The sequence below is a fragment of the Canis aureus genome, chromosome 11 (genome assembly GCF_053574225.1).
Source record: "Canis aureus isolate CA01 chromosome 11, VMU_Caureus_v.1.0, whole genome shotgun sequence".
Classification (NCBI taxonomy): domain Eukaryota; kingdom Metazoa; phylum Chordata; class Mammalia; order Carnivora; family Canidae; genus Canis; species Canis aureus.
The window spans coordinates 52,065,730-52,087,817 of record NC_135621.1 but is presented as its reverse complement, the minus strand read 5'-3'; the positions used below and the strand labels follow the sequence as shown (position 1 = coordinate 52,087,817).

Here is a 22,088-nt window from a genome sequence, read left to right as displayed (position 1 = left end):
TATGCACATTTTTTTAAAGCTTGCATTTTCACTGAAAAGTATTTGGAAGTAGCTTTATGTCTGTAAAAATCCATCACTCGACAGCTGAATGGAAGTATCACAGTGTACTTAGCCAGCCACGCATTATCAGTCATTTAGTTTGTTCCAACTTTCTTTTTTTTTTAAAGATTTTATTTATTCATAAGAGACACAGAGAGAGGCAGAGATACAGGCTGAGGGAGAAGTAGGCCCCCCATGGGGAGCCTGATGTGGGACTCGAGCCCAGGACCCCAGGATCACCACCTGAGCCAAAGGCAGATGCTCAACCACTGAGCCACCAGGTGCCCCTCAATTTTCAATTTTTAGAAAAAACATTTGTGGCCAAATACTTGCACACGTTGTCAATTGTTTTCTTAGGATGAATTTCTAAAAGTGGAATTGCTGGGTCAGTATAATAAACATACATCATTTCTAACTTTGTATTGTAAAAACTTCGGAAATACATACTACATAGACACAATACTCTATCAAACACCCATGCATCCATTCAACAATTGTAGCTCCTGATCAGTGTGTATCCCACCCACTTCCACTAGTCCCTGCATTATTTAGGAACAGATCCTAGACATCATGTCAGAAAGATTCATTTCTACCAAATAGCACAAGTAATTAAAAATGGGAGAGAAAAAGTGAACTGCCAGAAAAAAAATAAGAGGTTAACGTCTTGTCCACATCATCCACTGCGATGTTTGGGCTCTTTCCATTTCCCCTGCTGTATCTGGCCTAGGACTCTTCATGTGTCTTCAGATTTCTGCAACAGTCTGGTAACCAGACTCCTTTCTCCCCCTCTGGATAGGTATAGATGTTTACAGGCCCTTTTGTATCTTGCCAAATTGCCCTCCAGAAGGACTAATCAAATTTATACTTGCACCAGAGTCATAGAGGAGTGTCCATGCTGGTGGTTAAAATTTGGGGTCTTCCTTCTTTAATTTTTCCCCTCTTTCCATCTCCCTTCTTCCTTTCTTCTTTTTTCATGAATTTTGAAGACCCTGAAACAAGAATCATATCCTTGGTTTTTGTTTTTTTTTTTTTAAGATTTTGTTTATTTATGAGAGATGGAGAGAGAGAGAGAGAGGGGCAGAGACACAGGCAAAAGGAGAAGCAGGCTCCATGCAGGGAGCGCAATGCAGGACTCGATCCCGGGACTTCAGGATCATGCCCTGGGATTGCTGGGTGCACCGCTGAGCCACCCAGGATCCTCCATATACTTGTTTTAATGAGAACTTATTCAGTTATTCATAGAGGTTAAAATTACTCCCAGCCACCTGCCATTTCCTCAGTGAACAATTGTATTTCCTCCTTGTGAATTGCCTTTTAGTAATTTTTCCATTAGGATGATCGTTTTATGTTAATGTCACAGCATTGTGCTGATGTCAGTGAATTGCTGTGAAGACTTGTTTGGACTAAGATAACACATACTACACTCAGGAAAGAATATGTATGTTTTATAAAGCTTAACAGCTCAAAGCAGCAAGTCGTTAACAGTCCGAAGGGCAGGTATGGAGTGAGGCGTGCCAGTGTGGGGCAAGACGGAGGGGGACTTTTACAGGTCACTTAATCTTCAGTCTCAGACACCCACAAGGCAGGTAAAGCAGGTAAAGCAGGTATTATTCCCACTTCCCAATGGCTTGAGCCAGGGCACACCTTAATAAGATCCTCCAAACCCCAGTCTAGAGATTTTTCTACCATATTACAGTGATCCATATGTTTATTTGTGGAAGGCAAATAAAGCATTATAATATAACAAATATTAATAATTATAAAACACTCTTTTTCCCCCCCTTCCTATAGCATGAAGGCCCAGGACCAGGTCATTATGACTTGAAAATACCTCCAGCAAATTCTGTTACTTCTTGTTTTCAGTCCAGAGTACCTCGATTTCTGCCCTCTTGTTCTGTAAGTACTCTGAAAGATGATTGTAGGTTCTGCAACTGGGGTTGGCGGGGGGGTGGGGGAAGCAGTGGGGGTTGGGCTAGAGTTCTCTAAAATCTAGTGTGTATATGGTATCTGATTGCTTGTCCAGGTGGGAAAGAGCACAGAGCTCAAAAATCTGGCAAGTTCCCAGTCTGTCTCGGGCTCAGAGTGGCTCCAGATCCAAAGACCATGGTGGAATTTCGGGTCCAGTTGACAACCTGCAGCATAGTAATTAGCTGTCAGCGTGTTCTGATCTGGATGCTCTGTGGGAAAACATGTTTAATGAACTGAGGCAAGCAGTGGGCAGCGGCTGGCCCCATCCACCCAGAACCGTTTTGTGTGTCTTCTGGGAGCAGGAACATTATTATTGAACCAAAGGGACCATTAAGGCACAAGCAGTCATCCTGCCCCCAAGAACTCAGGATAGAGAGTGAAGAGGGTCAAGTCCATGGAGAGACACAGATACGTTGGAGGGGGAGGTGTTTTGAGCCTCAGAGGCCTAGAGAAGACCAAGAGAAATTGCAAAACATAACATGGAGCTGATGAACAATGGCTATTTTTATTAAAAAAAAAAAAAAAAAAGCTGATAGTTTTAATTCCCCTGGGCTTGTTCCCAGTCTTCTCCCCAGTTTAAAAGTCCCCAGAACTCACTGGTATGTTGCCTTATTTGAGGTGGTTTGAGGAGACAGAAATACAAATTCTGCCAGTAAGATAATGGGCCCATCCCAGGGGTTTAAGGAAGGGTGGGTGTCCCAAGGTGGCGTCTTTAGGATCTTGCTCCAGAGCTACCAACTCTGGCACAGGGTAGTGTGTGGTCTTTACCTGGAGGACTACTGGGGAGTCCCTGTTGGTAAAATTAAAAATGGACCAAAGCAGGAAGTGGTGGATCCCTTCCACAGATCCTCATACCCTAGTGGCATTAGCATGATCCAGACACAGATTTTTGTCCCAGCTCACAGGGCTGAGCATCCTCAGGAAGCTGGAGTTTTGTGAACCAAACTCCCAGGAAGCTGATAGAGAAGTCAGAAGGTGTAGCGTTCATTTACAAGGGTCCACCAAGGGGGCTGGGGCCCAGAGGCACTGCTTTGTGGGATGTCTCCCTTTATAAGAAACTCTTCATCGAAGCCAAGGACAATCAGAAGTTTGCTCAGTGACAGGGCTGGGATGTGGAGCCGGATGTTCTCAAGGTCTGAGAACCATAACCGGTAGCCTCCTGAGGGGTAGCCTTTGAGACCGAGGCCCACAGGCCTCCTGTTCTGTGGGCTGGCTTTCCAGAACTTCACATGCATGTTGCTTCCTCATTAATAGCACTAATGAAGGCTTCAGCTTCCTTTGACGTCTGGCCAGGGCTTGATTAGATTTCCAGGCTGCTCCTCTGCTTTTGGCAGGGGAAACATCCTGTCATTTACAGCAGCTTCTGCATGCAGCTGACTTCATCCACTCTAGGCTGACCATTCTGTCCCACTCTCAGGGTAATCCTATTTCCACCCTCTCTGTCTCCTGGAGAGATAATAAACTGCAAAGAAGGATGGGAATGACTAGCACATGATAATAGGGAATAATAATAGTGCTGGTAGCTAATGTGCAGCACTCTCACTGCCAGCCTGGCATGGTGCTCTCTGTCCTGGAGGGCCTCCAGCCAGCCTCATTACCTCATCTGATGGGTGAGTCTGGGGAAGCACATGGCCCAGGGTCACAACGAGCCATTGGTGGTGGAACTAGGACTCAAACTCAAGCCTGCCCGATGTTGAGACCCTTCCCTTAGCCACACACAGAGACACAGATGCTTCTTCAACAGACCCAAGAGAAAATTCCCTGGGACTTCAAGAATATGTACATGCACCCCGACATGGGAAATGCTGACCCCAAAAATCAAAGTCTTTCTGTCAATGAAGATGACATTCATTTACATTTTATCACCATAGAAGAGAAGCTTCATGTAAATCATTGGCAAAATAATTTTTTCAAGAATTTCATCCAAACGAAAACATGATTATTTATTTATTTATTTACTTATTTATTTATTTATTTATTAAAGATTTTATTTATTTATTCATGACAGAGAGAGAGAGAAAGGCAGAGACACAGACAGAGGAGAAGCAGGCTGCATCCAGGAAGCCCGATGTGGGACTCGATCCCGGGACTCCAGGATCACACCCTGGGCCGAAGGCAGGCGCCAAACCGCTGAGCCACCCAGGGATCCCCTTTTTATTTTATCTAAAAAATTTTTTAAAAAGATGTTATATATTTATTCATGAGAGACACACAGAGAGAGGCAGAAATACAGGCAGAGGGAGAAGCAGGCTCCCCGAAGGGAGCTTGATGGGGGACTTGATCCCAGGACTCTGGAATCATGACCTGAGCCAAAGGCAGACGCTCAACCACTGAGCCACCCAGGCGTCCCCAAAAACATGACTTTTAAAAATTAGAACTCACAGATCTCTTGAAAGTACTCTGGACCCTGGGATCCACAGAGCTTGAGCTACAGAAAGCTGAGTTTGGGCTTTTGCGGTCAATCACCCAGGTTCAGAATCCATTTTCTCCAACTGCTTACCATTAGGCTAAGGTAGAGGGGAGGACAGTGGCATTCCTGGGGACAGGAGCAGTCTGGGCAGAGTGCCCTCTGGGAGGAAGTGTGCCTTGGGGTGCAGGAGGGATATGAGCCAAACCTGCCCCGCAGGTCTAGGCCGGCACTTGCGTGTCCTCCCTCTTCTCGGCATCTCTGGAGCCCTGGGGAAAGCCACTGATGGGAGCGGTCCTCAGCTCTAAGGACACGCTCCAACTAAAGGGTGCCCCAGGCCACAGCACAGTCAGAAATGGCCCTCATCTTCCCCAGTGGGGATTTGCCAGTCACGTCTGAGCCCACAGCCCGGCTCAGGGGGCTCCAGGGTATTGGTGTCACTGTCTCATCAGTCCCTGTTTTCTTTTCTGTTTTCAGAAAACCCCAGGCCCAGGAGCATACAAGTCTTCAGTGCAATACCCCAAGCAGCCCCCAACCATAGCCAAAATGGGCCGAGAACATAGCCTTTTCTTCAACAACACAATTGGCTTTTAAAATAAAGCCATGTTGGCCCTAAGCTACTTTGAGTTTAGCAAGTTTTATGTTTAAAAAACTCTATTTTATCTGTTCTTTAGGAGTCTTTTGGAGTCTTTTAGTCAAAAGACTGGAACATAACCGATTGCCCAGGTGACCATCCTGGCCACTTATCTGGAATACTCCTAGCATAATTTCTAGTTCACTCTCAAAAGTGTCCTGGCTTGAATCATAAAATGTGCTCTCTCCGATTTTTATCGAAGGGTATATTCCAAGACACTGCCCCTGGGTGGCTCCTTTGGCAGCTTGGACAAGCCCTGATATGTCCAGGCCGTGCTCTGCATGGCCTCAGGCTCTCCAGCTGGGTCCAACTGCATCAGGGCTGGATACCTCACAGCCTCACGGAGGCTTCCTTGGGGGTCAGCATTCAGCCAAGGCCACGCTGAGTGTGCCGGGATCCCAGCAGGTGGTTCTTTCTCTCTCTCAATTCCCTGAAAAGAACAATATTGATTCAACACAATGAGTGTTTGTGGTTTTAAGTCAACAAAAATATTTGAGTATCTGCTCTGCACCAGGTGTGTGCTGCGGTTGGAGAACAGGGGCTTCACAGAAAGGTGAACCAGGCATGTGAGTTTGGGGAGATAAGGTCAGCAAGGCAATTTGGGGCAGTCAGTCCCTGGCTCAAGGGAGGCTTTGAAAGCTGTGCCACGGGGCTCCTTCTGGTCACCGTGTGTCTGAAGCTCACATGATGGCAGTTCCACTGGGAAGGCAGGCCCAAGAGTCAGGGCATCATAGGGTCACTGCATCTGGTACACAGAGGAGCGATTTGGACAATGAAGGCCATGGGCACACAGAGCAGGGACCGGGCAGCGTGGCCACAAGTGGTGAAGGGCAGCCGGGCAAGGGACCTGGAGCCTAAGGCAGAAAGGAGAATGAAGGTTGGGTCCAAGGACCCGGTTTGGATGAAAGGCGGGAATAAACATTTGCTGGATGGGGACAGGGGGAGTCTGGCCCAACTAGAGGGGGTTTGGGGGGTCGCCAAGAGGGTGGGGCTCAGTCAGAAGCTCGGGGCACCTGCAGCCCTAGATGCCAGAAGACCTGCTCAGGGAGCCCCAGCTAGACAGACCCCCATGAACGACAGTGGATATCTGGTTGGACAGATTCCAGAGTCATTAATAAATGGAGAGGATCTTTTTTTTTTAATAATAAAAAAAACTAACTTAAAAAAACAAATATAAATGCATATATATATTTTTTAATTTTATTTTTACTTTTTTAAAAAAGATTTTATTTATTTATTCATGAGAGACACAGAGAGATAGAGAGAGTCAGAGACACAGGCAGAGGGAGAAGCAGGCTCCGTGCAGGGAGCCCAATGCAGGACTCGATCCCAGGACTCCAGGATCAGACCCTGGGCTGAAGGCGGCACTAAGCCACTGAGCCTATAAACCGCTGCCCTATATATATATTTGAAAGGTTTTATTTATTTATTTATGAGAGACCCAGAGAGATAGAGAGGCAGAAACACAGAAACACAGGGAGAAGCAGGCTCCCTGCAGGGAGTGTGATGTGGGACTCCATGCGGATCCCGGGCTCACCCCTGAGCCAAAGGCGGTTGCTCAACCGCTAAGCTACCCAGGTGCCCCATAAATACGAGGAAAGCAAGGGGGTCCTGTCTGGCTGGGCCTCGTGGATGGAAAGCTAGAGGAGCCTCTCGTACCAGCAAGGGGAGAGGGAGATTGTGTCGTGAGTGTGTAGGGGCGCCTCCCTGACGGGAGTGGGGGCCAGCGGCAGGACGGCCTCCCCTCAGGCCTGCGTCTCCCGCTCAGGAGGCCGCCTTCACGGCCTCTTCACCGCACCCGATCTGCCAGCTACCGGGGCCACTCAGCCTCTCCTCAGTCATTGCCCCCGCCAACACCCGGAAAGGATGGAAGCAGCCCCTCTTGTCTCCAGCATCAGATTCCCAGGGCAGAGGCTCCAGTTGGCCAGCTTGGACCAGGTGTCCATCCCGGGCCCCCCTGCTGTGGCCAAGAGGGTCGGGGACCCCCGGTCCCCAGCTGTGTGGTGTGGGTGTCATTGGGGTGGAGCGCAGTTCCTTGGATTCTATTTTTTTTTATTTATTTTATTTTATTTTATGATAGTCACAGAGAGAGAGAGAGAGAGAGGGAGGCAGAGACACAGGCAGAGGGAGAAGCAGGCTCCATGCAGGGAGCCCTACGTGGGACTCGATCCCGGGTCTCCAGGATCACGCCCTGGGCCAAAGGCAGGCGCTAAACCGCTGCGCCACCCAGGGATCCCTCCTTGGATTCTAGAAAGGAGTGAAGACCCTTTGGGAATAAGGAGGGAAGGATGTCTTCACCTGCCTGCAGGAAGGGACTGGAGAGGCTTACAGAGACTTCCCCTGGAGGTAAAACCAGTGGAGAACATACTGCAGGGCCATCCCGACACCCTTGTGTTTCGTTTCTATTTGCCAAGCTTTGCCTTTGGCTCCCATGACTCTGTCTGTCTGTCTGGAGCTGGAGCTACCTCAGCCCGGCCTTCCTTACAGCTCTTGCCCTCCGGGGTGATTTGGGGGGGATGGCACAGTGACTCTGCCCGTGGATATTAGCTGAGGGCCCGGCGGGAACGAGGCGGTGAGAAGAGCAATGATTGACTTCTTTGGCGTGTTCCAGTATTTTTTTTTTTTTTTGTATTTCCTACAAATAGGGACAGGCTTTCCCAAAGAGACCAGAGAAATTCTGGTTGGCTTTCTCCTGCCACAAGCTCAAAACTGAGACAGTATTTGGAGAACAGGGCTGCCTCCTGTCCTTTGCAAGAGAGAGAGACTGGACAGACCTGGGTTGACTTTGGGCTTGAGCTCTGAGATTGGGATATTAACACCTAGCAGTGAGGGCTGTTATGTGCATCAAATGACATGTCCAGAAGCACTTAGAAAAGCCATAGAGCGCTGCAGTTGGAAGGGATCATGGTGTTTATCCTGAGTCCCCCCTTCCTCCGTCCCCCATGGACTGCTGTGACACTGCTTCTCGAGGCCCCTGTCCTGGCTTGCCCGACCCTCCTCCGTCCCTCTCCCATCCCACCCAGCCACCCCCAACTGCCCTCTGAATCTGGCGTCAACCAGAGGGCATGGCTCTTCTTGGCTGCAAATATCTTCTGCTGTTTTCATGTGAGATTCTCTCTCCATTAAGTCAGAGCATGTCAGAAGTCACAGCACTGGTGGGGACAGCTTGTCCTCCTCCTCCCTCTGCTCTCTTTCCCTTCTTCCTCACCCCCTCCCACCCTGGCTCGCTGGACCTATGGGGGACATCTTACAGACCTGGAAGCCAAGGGCCACAGGTTGCTTGGGAGCCAGGCCCTGCCTCCAGCATCATCTCCCACCTGCTGGATGCCACTGACCTCCCTGCAGCAGAGCTGCCCGGACTCAGGTCCCCAGGCCTGAGTTTTGAAAGCCCTACTTTCTTGAAAACAGAGTTCAAAATTTCCAAGTTCAGAATCAGTGGTTCTAAGCTGCATTTTAGAATCCCCTGGGGAACCTTTAAAAAATCTCGGTGCCGGGCAGCTCCCAGACAGATCACATTAAACTCTCTGGGGGTAGGGCTCAGACCCAGTAATTTTTTTTTTTTTTTTTTAAACACTGCCCTCACCCACCTCAGGTGACTCTGATGAGCGGCCAAGGTTGAGGGCTACTGCTAAGATGGTATGAAGGCACCAATCACCAATAATTCTGTGTGGGACAAGGCAGTTTGCCTAGCCCTAGAGGTTAAAGAGGAAGGCAGGGCCCGTGTGCTAGGGTCACTTTCCAGCTACAAAGAAGAGATCGACCTATGCTAGCATCTGGCTGAGGCTGGAAGGAAGAGAACGGCACAGGGCTGGTTTGTCCGGGTGAAGCTAGAACCTGGAGTGTCATTAGGTAGAGGTTATTCTGGGTAGAAAGGATCATAGGAGCCTTGAACCCGGGCACCTGTCACCAGGCTGACTCTTTACCAGGCTTCTCACAGACCTTTGGTTTTGCTCCAGGACACAGCTGCAGGCATGCAGACCCAGCAGGGCCCAAAGGCCAGGGTTTGGGCTCTAGGTTCAGGGCTGCAGGGATGGGGTGGGCTTGCGGGGACCAGCACCAGAGACGCAGAGCCTGGTTGGCCTTATCTGCAGCCTCCCCAGAGAAGAGACAACCCTGGATGGCAGGAGGAGCCAAGTCTGCACCCGCAGAGGCTGGGAGATTAGGGAAGCAAGGGCGGGAGAGAGATGGGACACTGAGATAGGGGAGGCCCGGGGGTAGACACAAGGAGAATCATCTCCCAGGGGGCACTCCTCGTGGCACTATTGGCCCAATCAGGACCCAGAAAAAGGTGTTACCCAGGCAGGGTCATGTCTGTTTAGGCTTCTAATCCCCACCCCCTCCCAGGGTGGACATGGGAGCCTGCTGCAGAGCACCCCTGAGCCCATGTGCCCATCCCTGTGCCTGGGGTGGCTTTAACCAAACTGTCTGCATTAGTTTCCTGGGACTTTTCCTACAGACTTTGTTGCTTCCAACAACACAGACTTACTGTCTTAGAGTTCTCACTGGGCTCAAGTCAGGGTGTGTGCAGGGTTGGTTCCAGAAGAAGCCTCCTTTGAGAGGCTCTGGGCGAGGGGGGGGGTAGGACTGTCTCCTTGTCTTTTTCAGCTTCTAGAAACCACCCACCTTCCTCTGCTCATGGCTTCTTCCTTCAAATCACTCCTGTTCCCAGCACACCTACTCCTGACTCTGACCCTCCTGCTTTCCTCTTGTGAGGATCCTTGTGATTATATTGGGTTCACCCAATCCAGAAATTCTCCCCTTCTCAGGAGTCTTAATAATCATGTTTGCAAACTCCCTTTACCACATAGGCCAACAGGGTGCCTGGCTGGCTCAGTCAATAGAACATGCAGCTCTTGATCTTAGGGCCATGAGTTCAAGCCCCATGTTTGGTGTAGAGGTCACTTAAATAAATAAACTTTAAAAAGAAAATCTTTAAAAACCATGTAGGAGAATGTATTCACAGGTCCTGGGGATTAGGACATGGACACCTTTGGTGGTGGGGGCATTATTCATACCTTCACTCTATCTAACCTGTAGCTGCGTAGCGAGTGAGGCATCCTTCTGCCGGAAATACTTTCCCCACCCTACCCTTGGCGTGCTAACGCCAAGCACCCTCCCCTCATCTTCCTGAGGCGGGTTGGGTGCTTCTCATAAATGCCCCGGCAGTCCCCAATGCTGGCCTGAGGCCAAAGTTGTACTGTGGGCTCCAGGATCATAGAGTTGGGGCCTACTGGGGCATCAGTGAATTTCCCAGTGCCTGGCACAGTGTTAGCACATAGTAGATGCTCACTGAATACTGTATGTGCTCCAAGGTACACAATTATCCTTTAGGGAATGGATAAGCCTTGTATAAAATATGTTATGGAAGCTCCGTGGATTATTTTGGACCATGAAGAATTATTTAGGGAATGGCTATTAGCCTGAATAGCCTGAGTCGTTGCTGGCATTGTGTGCGGACAGAAATCATCTGAAGAAATAAGTTTTGAAAAAGAGGAGGTAAACTGAGTACTGATTTAGAAATCATTCCTGGAGGGTTGATCTTAAGGTTGCAGGTGTTACACATTATAAACCAGCTCTCTCTAGATCACTTAAGAGGCAACTGTGTTAAAAATTGCATAATGAGAAGTGGGGTTGGGCAGAGGGGGATCTCCCCTAATGTTTTACAAATGGTACTTATAGCCACAGATAAAATCTCCAGTGGCCACATTATTCTAGGATTTTAAAAGTGCCCTCTTTTTTATTATTATTGTTCTAAATATTTTATTTATTTATTCATGAGAGACACACATAGAGAGAGGCAGAGACATGGGCAAGCAATGTGGAACTCGATCCCAGGACCCCGGATCATGACCTGAGCCAAAGGCAGGTGCTCAACCTCTGAGCCACCCAAGTGCCCGCCCCCCTTAGACTTTAATTCACCCGAAATCAGAGCCATGGCGGCTTCTCACTCTACAATTTTTGGTCAAATATCAGAAAGGTATCTGATCAAGAGCGCTGCCCATGCCAGTGGCTTCATGCTGTGCTGGGCCCCATGGGGCCGGAGGAGGAGGACACGTACCTCCTGTCCAGGAGAGGAGAGAGGACAGAAGGTTACATAGAAGCCATCAAAGGCCAACAGATGGGGTGAGGGGCAGTTCTCTCATCCCTGTGGCTTCGGTCTTTTCAGCTACTGCCACCCCACCATCTGCTTCTCCCTTCCTCGACCCCCCAGTCGTAGGGCAGCGGCCAGACCCTCTGCAGGCATTCACAGCGGCAGTGCCACGAAGGGCAAAGAGAGGCAAAAGGAAGCTAAGGAGACGTGACAACCAAGTGTAGTATATGGTTCGGGGCTGGACAAAAACAACGCTACACAGGACACGAGTGACAAACTGGCATATGGCCGGGATGGGGGTAAAAGAGCGTGTCAGTGTTAAATCTCATTTGTCCACCGTGCTGTGCTTATGTAGGACAGTGGCCTTCTTCCTTCACAAGCACACTGAAGTATTAAGGGGTAAAGGTGCATGATGTAGGCAACCGATGCTCAGATGGTTCAGAAAAAAGTAAGTGACAGTACATGGTTTTGAGAGAAGTCCACAGTGACAGGGGAGGAAGAGAATAAGAGTGGGAGAGAGTGAGTGAGAACAGGAGAACTGTGACAGCCAGCACCAGTCTGGGACCCCCTGCCATGTCACAGGCTGTGGGCCAGTCCACGGAGGAGGAGCCCACCCGTGGTCCAGGCAGCTGGCAGGAGGGCAGTGGCATCACGTGGCCCAGCACGCAGCTCCTGTGGTGAGCCTGTCACGTTTCCGGGCTGCCTGGCATCTTCTGAACCCCCTTGCTAGTTGGGGACCTTCCAACCTTTTGAGTGACCTCCGCTTAAGGAGTGTCCTCCCCGGCCTCAGAAGGGGCGAGAGCAGCAGGCAGCACTGGGCATCACTCGTCCCTCCTCCCCGAAGCCGGCCTCCAGCCCCTGGGGCCTGTGCGTGGTCCCCCGTGACCCTGCGGTGGAGGACCCCCAGCGATGCACGTTTCCATGGATCCCAGAGGGGCCATCCCTCTGCTGCGGTGGTGGCACTTCTGTGGCTCTCTCTCAAGGTCCAGTGAGCTGGTGCCGTGCCGAGTCCTCGGAGGGGAGGCGGTGGGAGGAAGGCGGGGTCTGAAGGCCAGGGCCTAGGTTCCCAGGCACCATAACCTCTCCCCCTTTCATGCGGACAAAAGCCACCTCCCTGGGTGGTTGACCATCAAGGGAGCGACGTGACAGGTGTATATACATTGAATAGTCCTAGTGGCTGCCACCTTCATTGCCAGAGATGGGCAGTTAGTGGAGCTGTGCCTCTGGACCCGGGCTGGGTGCCGCCTCCGTCCTAGACCCCGGATTGTGGCCTCAGGTCTGTGCAGGCAGTTCCCGCACTAGGGCCCGGAGACGGCCCCCTGGTCTCTCTCCTGCTGCTACCTCCAGGGCTCTCTGTCCCTCGCGACTGGAAGAGTCTGATAAAAATTCCAAGGACCTGCTGGCAGGGGACAGGGAGCAGGATGCTGTCCCCATGGCGGTCTTCCTGGCCTCCGCAGTCCTAGGATCAGCAGCACGGGGGTGGCCCCACACGCCGCTTGTGTGTGAGGCTCCCTGATGATGGGCTGCCATCAAGGCTGGCAGCACGGGCTGGGGGAGGTTTGTTTCCTTGGAAGCTTCCCAAGGCCGAGAAATATTTGCATGGTGATGACATCCGAGCGCCCAGTGGGGGGAGCGAACGCAACAATGAGGACTTTGCTATCGGAAAGGAGTCTGGGTGTTGGTGGCTGAAATTCCATTCATATTTATGCCTGTAGATAAACACTATTAATACTGAGGGGCTGTGTCCCAGAGTGTGCCGGGGGTGCCGGAGGTCCCGACTCCAGCCCTTGTTCTGGCACCGCGGATGGGACACGGGGTGTGTGTACGAACAAGGGGTCTGCAGATGGGAACTGGGGGTCAGGAAGCAGCCTGGGTCTCCCCTACTGCCCGGCTCTCCTTCATCTGACCAACTGAGGTCAGCTGGCATCAGGAGTAGGAAGGCCTCCCCTCCCTCCTTGCTCTTCTTTGTAGGATGAGCTTTCTAGACCTTTCTCCAGGGCTGGCAGACAAGGCGACACCACCTCTGACCTCAGGCAGTCTTTAATTGTCACTGCAAGCTTGGGTCCTGGTGCTGGGGGTGAGGGTGTGAAAGTCGTCATTTGATACTGATGGTTAAATCACTGTGAAAGAAGCTGGGCACCCAGCAGCTCCCCCAAAGGCCCTTCCTCTCAGGAGCAGCAGGACCATCCCCCCAAGAATAGGGCTGAGGGTGGGGGTGGAGGAGGCCAGACTTCTGTGAGGCCACCGGAGTGGGGCGTTCTCGTGTAGGCCAGGCCAAGCTCTGGGGGAGCCTCTAGGGCAGCTCTCCTCCACGGGGGTGGCTGCAGTCCTGGGGGCGCACCCCACGATCCTGTGGGGCACACGAAGAAAGCCGAGCTTCTACGCAAACTTCAGTCATCCTTCAAAACTTTGTCGCACGTTTGTGTTCCATGTAGTGTGCCGAACGGGTGTGACCTGCTTAGGAGCGTGTTGGTGTGGAGGGCACAGCGCAGGCAGCTGCTGAGGACGCGTGTGGCCGGGAGCCTCACCACGCGGCTGTCTCCTGGTGCTTCTCCCCACGGGCTGAAGATGCTCCACCAGCAGCGCCCGCAGGACATGCTCTGTTCAGGTCATGGGTCTGGCCCTGGCCTCCCCCCGCGGGGCACTAGAGGCAGCAGGCGGCTCAGGCCCACCTGAGCTACAGGTGCCAGGCCGGGAGGCTTGCTCCAGCAGCCTGCCTGGCCCCCTGCCTCCGTCCACCCCCACCCAAGCTTCGGCGCCTGCCTGGCCCTCTCGGCTCTCCCCTGCTCCAAGCAGTCTCTTGCTGGACCCCGGCCCCGTTTGTGTGACCTGCTGGGGTGACTGCTCAGGCCTCTCCTCCTGCAACACTCCCTCCTCACTAGGCGCTCAGGGCCTGTTCGGGGGTCCCCGTTGGATGGAATGAACACGCTGTATCCCTCTCAAGCGTCTCTTTATTCCAGACCTTTATTTCAAACCGCCAGCAAGGTGGCCCAGCCCCCCGAGGCTTCCTCCGGAGGAACGCTGCAAGCCGAAATGCACTTGGGGCCCTTCCTATTACCAACCACCAGTCTTGGGCACCCCGAGGCAAATCAGTACCATTTGCTCTTCTCATTCAGTTTTTATTTTTTTCTCACAGAATTTCAGAATAAAAATAGATCTCTATCATATATATATCTCTATACCTATATTTATACACACACATGGAGACAGAGATCCTTCAGCAGAGCGAGGGATCTGGTGTCCTCTGCAGTGCCGGTCGCCGTGCAGGAGGGCCAGGAGGGGGCAGGCCCTCTCGGGGGAGGCACCCAGGGGTGTGCAGTGCTGAGCCAGTGTGGCGGGGGGGGGGGGGGATCTCCAGAGGCCACCCCCCCCCCACCGAGGAGCAGACTGGGCAATGAGGAGCTAGGGCAGCCCTCGCCCAGCCTTTCCACACACCCTAAGAGGAGACAGCCGTACCAGATGGAGCTTTAAAACTAAAACCCAAAGTGCAGATAGAAAAGGAATTCCCTGATGAGCATCCCCCCCAACCCCCAGGGACGGGGAATAACTTCTTGGGGAGTATCCCAGCAGGGCTGGGGGAGCCAGCAGGGTTCCACCACCCACCAGCCCCCCCCCCGCCCCCTGCTGACGCTCTGTCCCCTCCTCTGGTGTTCAGTCCCCACTGGACCTCAGGCAGGGGAAACTGAATGGCCTGATGCAGAGACGGGCTGTGGGTGGTGAGAGGTGCTGGGGTCAGCCCTGGAGACACCCATCTCCATATTATTATCCCCAGAGGGTTCTGCGTGGTACCCATTGCCCAGAAACATGAGGCCTGAAGGGGTACGTTGATGCACGGTGTGAGGAAGAACGGGTCCAGCTGCCATGTTCGTATCCTGGGGTCTACGGCCTAGGCCTAAGGAGACCACTTGGGCAGGGGCAGGTTTCCAGAAAGGTGAGCATGGCAGAGATGGGAGAGGAGTTAGGGCTGGTGCTCAGTGCCCCTGGCCAGGCACCAGAGGCCCAAAAGGCACTTGGCAGCAGAGGGGAAGAGCAGTGGAGCTCCATGGGCAAAGAGGGGCATCCCCCAATAGCCCAAACCTGGTGGGGGGGAACCCGGAGATCTCACCCTCTTCCCATTTGCCAGCAGAATCTTCCAGCCCTGATGGCCCTGGGCAAGACCTGAGAGTTATCTGAAACCCTGTCCTGAGGCTGGGGCTGAGACCAGGGCCCTGGGGCTCACCCGCTACAGAGGCGCAGGTGGAGGTGAAGTGTGCTGGGACGCTCCCCCACCCATACCTCCAGGGAGCGAGTCTGGTCACCATGACTCGAGGTCACTTGGGGTTCAAGCAGACCGTCTCCCGAGGCACTGGGTTAGGAAGTGGGGAAAACCCTCTTGACCTAGTCAGAGGGCAGTTGGTGGCGTTCATCTTTGGTGTGGGAGAACAGGGAGCTGAAGTTCTAGGCTAGCACCTGTGCAGTCGCCGGGATCCCAGGGTGGGGGATGTGGAGAGTGGCAGGTGTCGAATGGGGGGGTTCTAGACGCTGGGGGGTGGTACCGAGGAGGCACAGACCCTCCGGGGCAGATGCTCCCAGGCTGCTGTGGCTTCCCAGCCCCTTCCTTACTCATAAATGCCACCATGTCTGTCTGAATCCCAGGGAGCAAGGCATTTGCTTTTGATGCAAATCTGCTCCCCCCCCCCCCCCCCCCCGCCCCCCAGCCCCAGATGAGCAGCTCCCAGACCCAGCTGGCCCTGGAGGGAAAGCAGGGCTGGAGCGGGGGAGGCGAGGAGACCCGGCCCAGAAGTGTTCCCTAGGCGTGTATTTCCCTGAGCCCCGCCCTGGGGGGCAGCCCTGTCCCCGCCGGCCGTCACAGCTCTCTGGGGATGATGGAGAAGGGCAGCACGGGGCTGCTGGCCTCCAGCTCCAGGGCGGTGAGGAAGCAGTCGACGGCGGCCTCGCTCTGGCCCTGGGCCTGCAGCACCTCGCCCAGGCCCCGCCACGCCTCGTGGCACGTGCTCTGCCTCTCCACGGCGTCCCGCAGCACCTTCTGGGCCAGACTCTTGTGGCCCAGCCGGCTCAGCATCAGACCCTGCGGGGAGAGCACGGGAGAGGTCAGTGCGGGTGTCCTGGCACCCCCCTTCCCGCCCGGCCTCCCCGTCCCGGCTCCCCCGTGGGGAGAGCTCTGTCCCTCCTGGCCCCAAGGACAGGCTGGCAAGTCAGCAGATCCCATTACAGCTGGGGCGGGGTGGGGGGGGGGAGGCTCCTGGCAAGTCCCCTCTCTCCGGCCTTCACTTTCCTCAGCTGTAAGTGGGAAGGGCCCAGTGCCCACCCGCAGGGCTGTCAGGGTTACAGGAGTTAGCATTGGGGCAAGCACTGGAATAATGCCTGGCATGCCCGAGCTCTCAGCGGGACAGTCTGTTACCCAGAGGCCTGGCCACCCTGCCGTGGAGCGGCCCTTGTCCCCAGGGAGGTGGGGGCGGCTTCCTGGCCTGCCTCAGCCGCGCTCTTCCTGGGGACATCGGGGTCCTGGCACCCACCGCCCATCCCAGCCTGGCCTGGCTGGCGAAGGTCCCAGGAGGGTGGGTGCTGGGCAGAAGGACGGGCTCTGGTAAGAGGGGTCAGGGGTGGCTGGGAAGCTTGGCGCTGCTGTTGGTCTCTAACAGCCCTGCTGGCAGGGAGAGGTGACAGGAATCATCACAAAATCCTGGGAAGTGAAATTGGGACTGTGTCCCTTCTACATCCTCTTCCACTCGTATTGAGGAGAGTGCAGGGAGGTGGGAGGACAGGGTGGTGAGTGAGGCGGGGGACCAGGACACCCCCTTCGGCCTCCCGTCCCAGAAAGGCTGCTTGGCTCCATCCCACTGATCTGTGTTGCGGCCCTGAAAGGAGGCATGGGGTGGCTGCATGGGGGAGGGGGGCCCCTCTCATTCAAAGATTCGAGGTAGAGCCTAACACCACCTTCCTGGACGGGCAGGGGCTGGGGTGCGGGAGAAGAGCCTCCCGGTGCCCGCCCACTGACGGCCCTGAACATTTTTAGCTGGAACATTTTCCTCCTCACCACGCTCCTGGGACTTGGCCCCTCTGTTGCTATGGCGACCCACTGGGGAAGGTGCACATGCCCGCTCATTTCATAAAGTCCTCGGAGAGCCTGGAACACGACCAGCTAGGCGAGGGCGAGAGCTGGCGCTCAGGAAGCGCTAGGAAAAGCCTCACCCTCTCCGGAGGTGGCGGCCAGGGGTCCTGGGCCCCGGGCAGGAAAGGAAGGGGGCGCCGTCTTCAGGCAGCCAGGGCGAAGCCGTGCAAGGGAGCCGGATGGGGTGCAGGGCAGGGGAGCGTGGGCCCAGGGCTGCCCAGGACCGGGGTGCAGTGTCCAGCCTGGCCAGCAGGGCCTAGGTCACGGGGCTGCCCTCAAGGCCCTGGAGCTGCACCCTGGGCAGCTCCCCATGCACCGGGGCCCACAGGGAGGAGGGAAGGTGGGGGGGGGGGACCACAGGCCACCACACACCAAAATTAAGCACCAAAAATGGAAGGTTTGGGCCGCGTGAGTGCAGGAGCAGCGGGGGACAGATGGGGAGGCCGGCAGGGTCCCCCGGGGACGGGCGGGGCCCCAGTACGGTTCTGTACGAGCTCCCGAGCTCCCCAGGACAGCCTGTTTGCACAGGGAGCTCCACCACTCAAGGAGCTCGAAAACCCCTGATCTTGAGGAGAGTGTGCATGTTTGGGAGGGGGCCAGATGTGTCCGCAGGCTGAGCGGGGTGTGTGTGTGTGTGTGTCTGCTGGTTTTACTCTCAGGAAGCTTTGCAGTAGGCTCCTCTGCATGTTTCACATGGAGAGAAAAGCCAGGGCTCCGGGGCTCCGGGGCCAGACCTTGGCTGGGCTGGAATCCCAGCTTCGCTACTGACGCGCGCAGGAACCGTGGGCAAGTGGCCCGTTCTCTCTGAGCTGTGGTTTCCTCGTCTGCAAAGCAGGGAACGGAATGCTACCTCCTGGGGGGCACTGCTGCAGAGTCTGCAGGGATGATGTGGAATCATGTAGTCAGGGCACCTGGTGGGCAGACAGCAAAGGGACGCGTCCCCAGGATGAGCAGAGGGTCCTGCTGGAGGGAGGAGTGGGAGGAGCTGCCCTCTCCAGAGGGCAAGGCTCCCTCTGTGGGCCGAGACTGGGGCCCGGGGTGGGGTTGGATCACGTCCCCCATACCCTGGGGTGCTGACCTCAGAGCCTGAAAGGAGACACCGGGCTGGGGTCAGGCTGGGGCCCCAAAGCCCGGGGCCTGTAACAGGATCTGCTGCCACCTGCCTGACACACCAGTCTGTTCGTGTTTGGTAGCAACTCGGAGCTGTTTGCTCCCTGACAACTGGGCAGGGCCCGCCTCGGGAAGACGGGAGGTCTCACCTACTCTGCCCCCGCCAGGCGCTCTGCCAAGGGCCCGCCATCACCCCTTCCCCCGGCGCCCCCACCCTAGCGGCCCACAAAATAGGTCTCCAGGGACATGGTGGAAACGTGGTTCCATCCAAACGTCCCTGATGACTCTGCCCTACTCTGGCCACGGGGCACCCTGAGCCAAGAGAAACCAGACCTGCTGGTGACTCAGCCTCTGACCCTCACCTGGGAGATGCCACAGCCATGCTGCCACCCGCAGCAGCTGGAAAGTGATGTGCAAGTTGCTCATGGCAGTTGAGCAATGCACCTTTGAGAGGGGGCGAGATTACTGCCACTCAGGGAGGGCAGGGCTGGGGCGGAAGGCCCCAGAAGTTCCCAACTTCATCCATCCCTTCTTCCCTCCCTCCCTGGATCTTGGGGAGGGGGGAGCATCTGGCCTCATCTCAACGACCCAGGACCTGCTCCCCACCCAGGAAGCCCCCCAGGATCACACCTGCCGGCTACACCATCCCCTTGAGGTTGTGCTCCGTTACTGTGGGCTCTGGTGTGCGATCCCTGTCCTGTCCCTTCCCAGGCTGAGAGGGACAGGGTCCTCGGCTCCTGCCTGCTTTGTTATTCCCCATGGGAGTCAGCTCTACAGAGCTGGGGTGGGGGGGCAAAGGGGGGGTCCTGGGTCCCAAGCCAGGCACACAGGCACTTACGTGTATGCTTACCGACCGGCTTAGGGCCACAGGACACGCAGCCTAAGGGGGACCCTCCTTGTTGGAAGACGTGGCTCTCTGCGGCCTGGGATGGGGAGGAAGGAGAAGGCCCCCTGCCTTCCTTTTTCAGAACCGCTACTGCACACCACGTCACCTCATGAATTCAGTGCCCAACACTGTCCCCCAGAGGGAAGCGGCAGTGGAAGGTCTCGGCTGCGTCTGTCTTGTCTTCTTCTGGGGGGAGGCCTGCCCTGGGAAGCAGCCCCTTGCTGTAGGCCAGCTGCAGGCCAGCCGACAGCTCCCTCCCTATCCCTACTCTCAAGTATTTATAGAAGTTATTTTGGGGCACATTCCTGGGATTCTGTAACAGCCTTTCCAGCTGGGAAGCAGGGAATCAGCTGGAGGCTGCTGGAGCCTCCTGGTCCCAGGAGCCCTCAGCGTGGGGACCCTGGGGCTGCAGGGAGGAGCCTGGGGTGGGGCCCCCTCTGAGGTCCTCACCCACCCGGGGGCTGACACACCCTGCGGGGGAGGCCCACATTCCAGCCCAAGCTCAGGAGCTCAGGCCTCTCTGGATGCCAGGTTCTCCCAGGTGTGTCAGCCTCAACCTGTCCAACCTGACTGAGAATGAGGCGTCTTCTCCAGGCTGAGAACAGAGCCCACAGATCACCACATCCGTCCTGGAGCGGGGCGCAAATCCTCCTAGACCCCGCCCAACACCTGGTTGACAAGCTCTCCTAGGCTTTCACAGGAAGAGCCCCTGCTGCCAGAGCCCACACACTCACCTGGAGCTCAGCTAGGTGGGGGGCTTCTGGGGCAACAGAGGTGGCTGTGCCCATGCCTCTCTTCCTCCTGCCCCTTCTCCCCCCACCAGTGGGCCTCTTGGCTGTGGTGGGGGTTGTCTGTCCTTGGAGGGCCATGGCCAGGCTCAAAGATAAACACTGGTTTGAGAAGGAAGCACAACACCTCCTGGGGGGCTCCCTTGCCAGCTCCCTTGCCAGGCTGGTTTCAGGTTCTGGGCCTCCGGAGGCTCTGCTCACTCTGGAGCACAGGTAGGCCCTCAGGGCTAGGTCAGGAGCCTGGACTTGGGGTGCTCAAAGTGAACACCCTGTGATGGGCAGTGAGAGGGGGCGCCATGGCAGCAGCTCTCCTCTCTGGGCAGAAGGCAGAGCTGAGGGGAGGGGGTGCCGGCCCACTGGGCAAGGGGAAGGCTGGACTCCGCTGCACCCTCTAGACATGGGGAGTCTTTACGACCAATGATTTTGGAGCTAAATTAAGCGAACGGTGCTGCACTATTGTTCTGATCCGAGTCTATGACAGGCTGACAGGAGGCTTCCCTTCCACATCAGGGGGCTGAGGCCTTCAGGAGCCCACAGGTAAGCCCGAGGCTTTCCAAAAGTCCTGAGCCAGAGCCCAGGGAGCCCGCCCTTCACCTTCTCGCGGGTGTCTGAGCCTGAGGGCAGGTGGTGTGGGCTGGGGCTGTGCCAGCCCAGGAAGGCCGGTGGACTAGGGGTACCCCACACAGTGAGCCTGCAGAGCTCCCTCCTGCCTCCCACTCCGCTCTCCCACCAGGGAGTGCAGACCTCAGGCAGAACTGGGCAGGGATGAGGGAGCTAAGGCAGGATAAAACCCACAGCACTAGGTCGTCAAATGGCCAACAAGACGTTCTTGCCAAACAGAGTGAAGCTCCCCGTCTATAGGAGCTGGTGGGGCGGCACGACTGTGGAGCGGGCTGTGTGCGTGTGTGCGTGTGTGCGCGCGCGTGTGAACTCAGGGTCCCTGCGCAGACAGTACAACACAGCACAAGACTTCTGGGCTTCCTGTGGCTTCCGGCCGCCTGCACCCCCTAGGCCACCTGCCGTAGCGCAGGAAGCCGACAGGAGGGAGCAGGTGCGGAGCCCGAGACCCTGGCACGTCGGGCCCCGGGAACCAGAAGCCCTGCTGCAACGTGTGCTCGCAGGGAAGCTTCTGAGGGCCAAGCACTGGGTTTCACTCTTCAGCTGCTCAGGACACCTTTTGTCCTTAAGGTCAGGAAGCAGAGGCTGAACCAGCCTGGCCTGACAGAGGCCAGAGTGGAAGGCCGTGTGGGGCCTCCCCAGAACCTGGCCTTCCCTCCTCTTCCCCAGCAGCCTCAGATCCCCAGCAGGGCCCTTTGGCTGAAGAGACCAGCCGTGAAATGGCTCTGGCTCTCACCTCAGACTCCAGCCTCCTGAACAGGCTTCCCCTGCACCCAGCTCAGGTTGGCCTGGCCTTGCCCTGGGGATGCTCTTGTCCCAGCCACAGGGTGCCTGGGGCCGGTGTCCAGCACATCTCTGCCTTGGCCGGAGTCGCCTGATGGGCTCGGTGAGGACCGGGAGGCTCTGCTGTACTGAATCTCTGGGGCTTGGCTCTGGGCCTCTGCCTCCTTCTGCAAACCAAGAGCGTCCAAGCCTGGCCTGGGAGCTCAGCTTCCAAATGGAAAGGTAAAAGTAACCCCAACTACTGGCCGTTAACTTACAGAACTGGTTAACCTCATTTTAACCCGAGATCTAGGGCTTGGCATGGTGACTACCATTTCCCAGATGAGGACGCTGAGGTGCCAAGAGATTGAGGGGTTTGGTCAAGGTGGAGCAGTGAGTATAGGCAAAGCAGGGTTCAGGTCCAGCTCAGTTAGAACCAAAGGCTGTGACACAACCTCCAGACACAAGCTGGCTCTGATACTGGGGCTCAAAAACCATCCCAGCCAACCAGCCCCAGAGGCAACCTATAGGCAGCCCTGGAGCCCCTGGTCCCTGCCCAGCACTCTTCCCCTCCCTCCCTCCCTAGTACCCTGCTGGCACCCTGGACCACCAGGCAGCCTGGGGAAATTTGGGCCAGTGACCCCTGCCCCACAGCACGAGTAGCCTGGCCAAA

The 22,088-nt window shown here is 55.5% G+C and overlaps 2 protein-coding genes across 9 annotated transcripts in view; one reads left to right on the top strand and one right to left on the bottom strand.

The window, feature by feature from the left end:
• Positions 1–5,034, top strand: part of STPG4 (sperm-tail PG-rich repeat containing 4) — a 38,967-nt gene extending 33,933 nt beyond the window's left edge. Inside the window, exons 6-7 of one of the 2 annotated variants that reach the window (XM_077915301.1) lie at positions 1,831–1,935; positions 4,892–5,034. In XM_077915301.1, coding sequence (XP_077771427.1) covers positions 1,831–1,935; positions 4,892–5,008 — 222 coding nt within the window. In that variant the 3' untranslated portion in view covers positions 5,009–5,034. Of the gene's footprint in view, positions 1–1,830; positions 1,936–4,015; positions 4,157–4,891 lie in introns of those variants that run through there. The other variant, XM_077915300.1, reaches the window with a different exon arrangement.
• A 9,051-nt stretch (positions 5,035–14,085) lies between these two features.
• TTC7A (tetratricopeptide repeat domain 7A) overlaps positions 14,086–22,088 on the bottom strand; it is a 144,069-nt gene continuing 136,066 nt past the window's right edge. For 4 of the 7 annotated variants that reach the window (XM_077915291.1, XM_077915292.1, XM_077915295.1 and 1 more), the window contains exons 20-21: positions 17,177–17,281; positions 14,086–16,207 (exon numbers count right to left, since the gene is read on the bottom strand). In XM_077915291.1, coding sequence (XP_077771417.1) covers positions 15,986–16,207; positions 17,177–17,281 — 327 coding nt within the window. In that variant the 3' untranslated portion in view covers positions 14,086–15,985. Of the gene's footprint in view, positions 16,208–17,176; positions 17,282–18,138; positions 18,163–22,088 lie in introns of those variants that run through there. The other 3 variants (XM_077915293.1, XM_077915294.1, XM_077915296.1) reach the window with 2 other exon arrangements.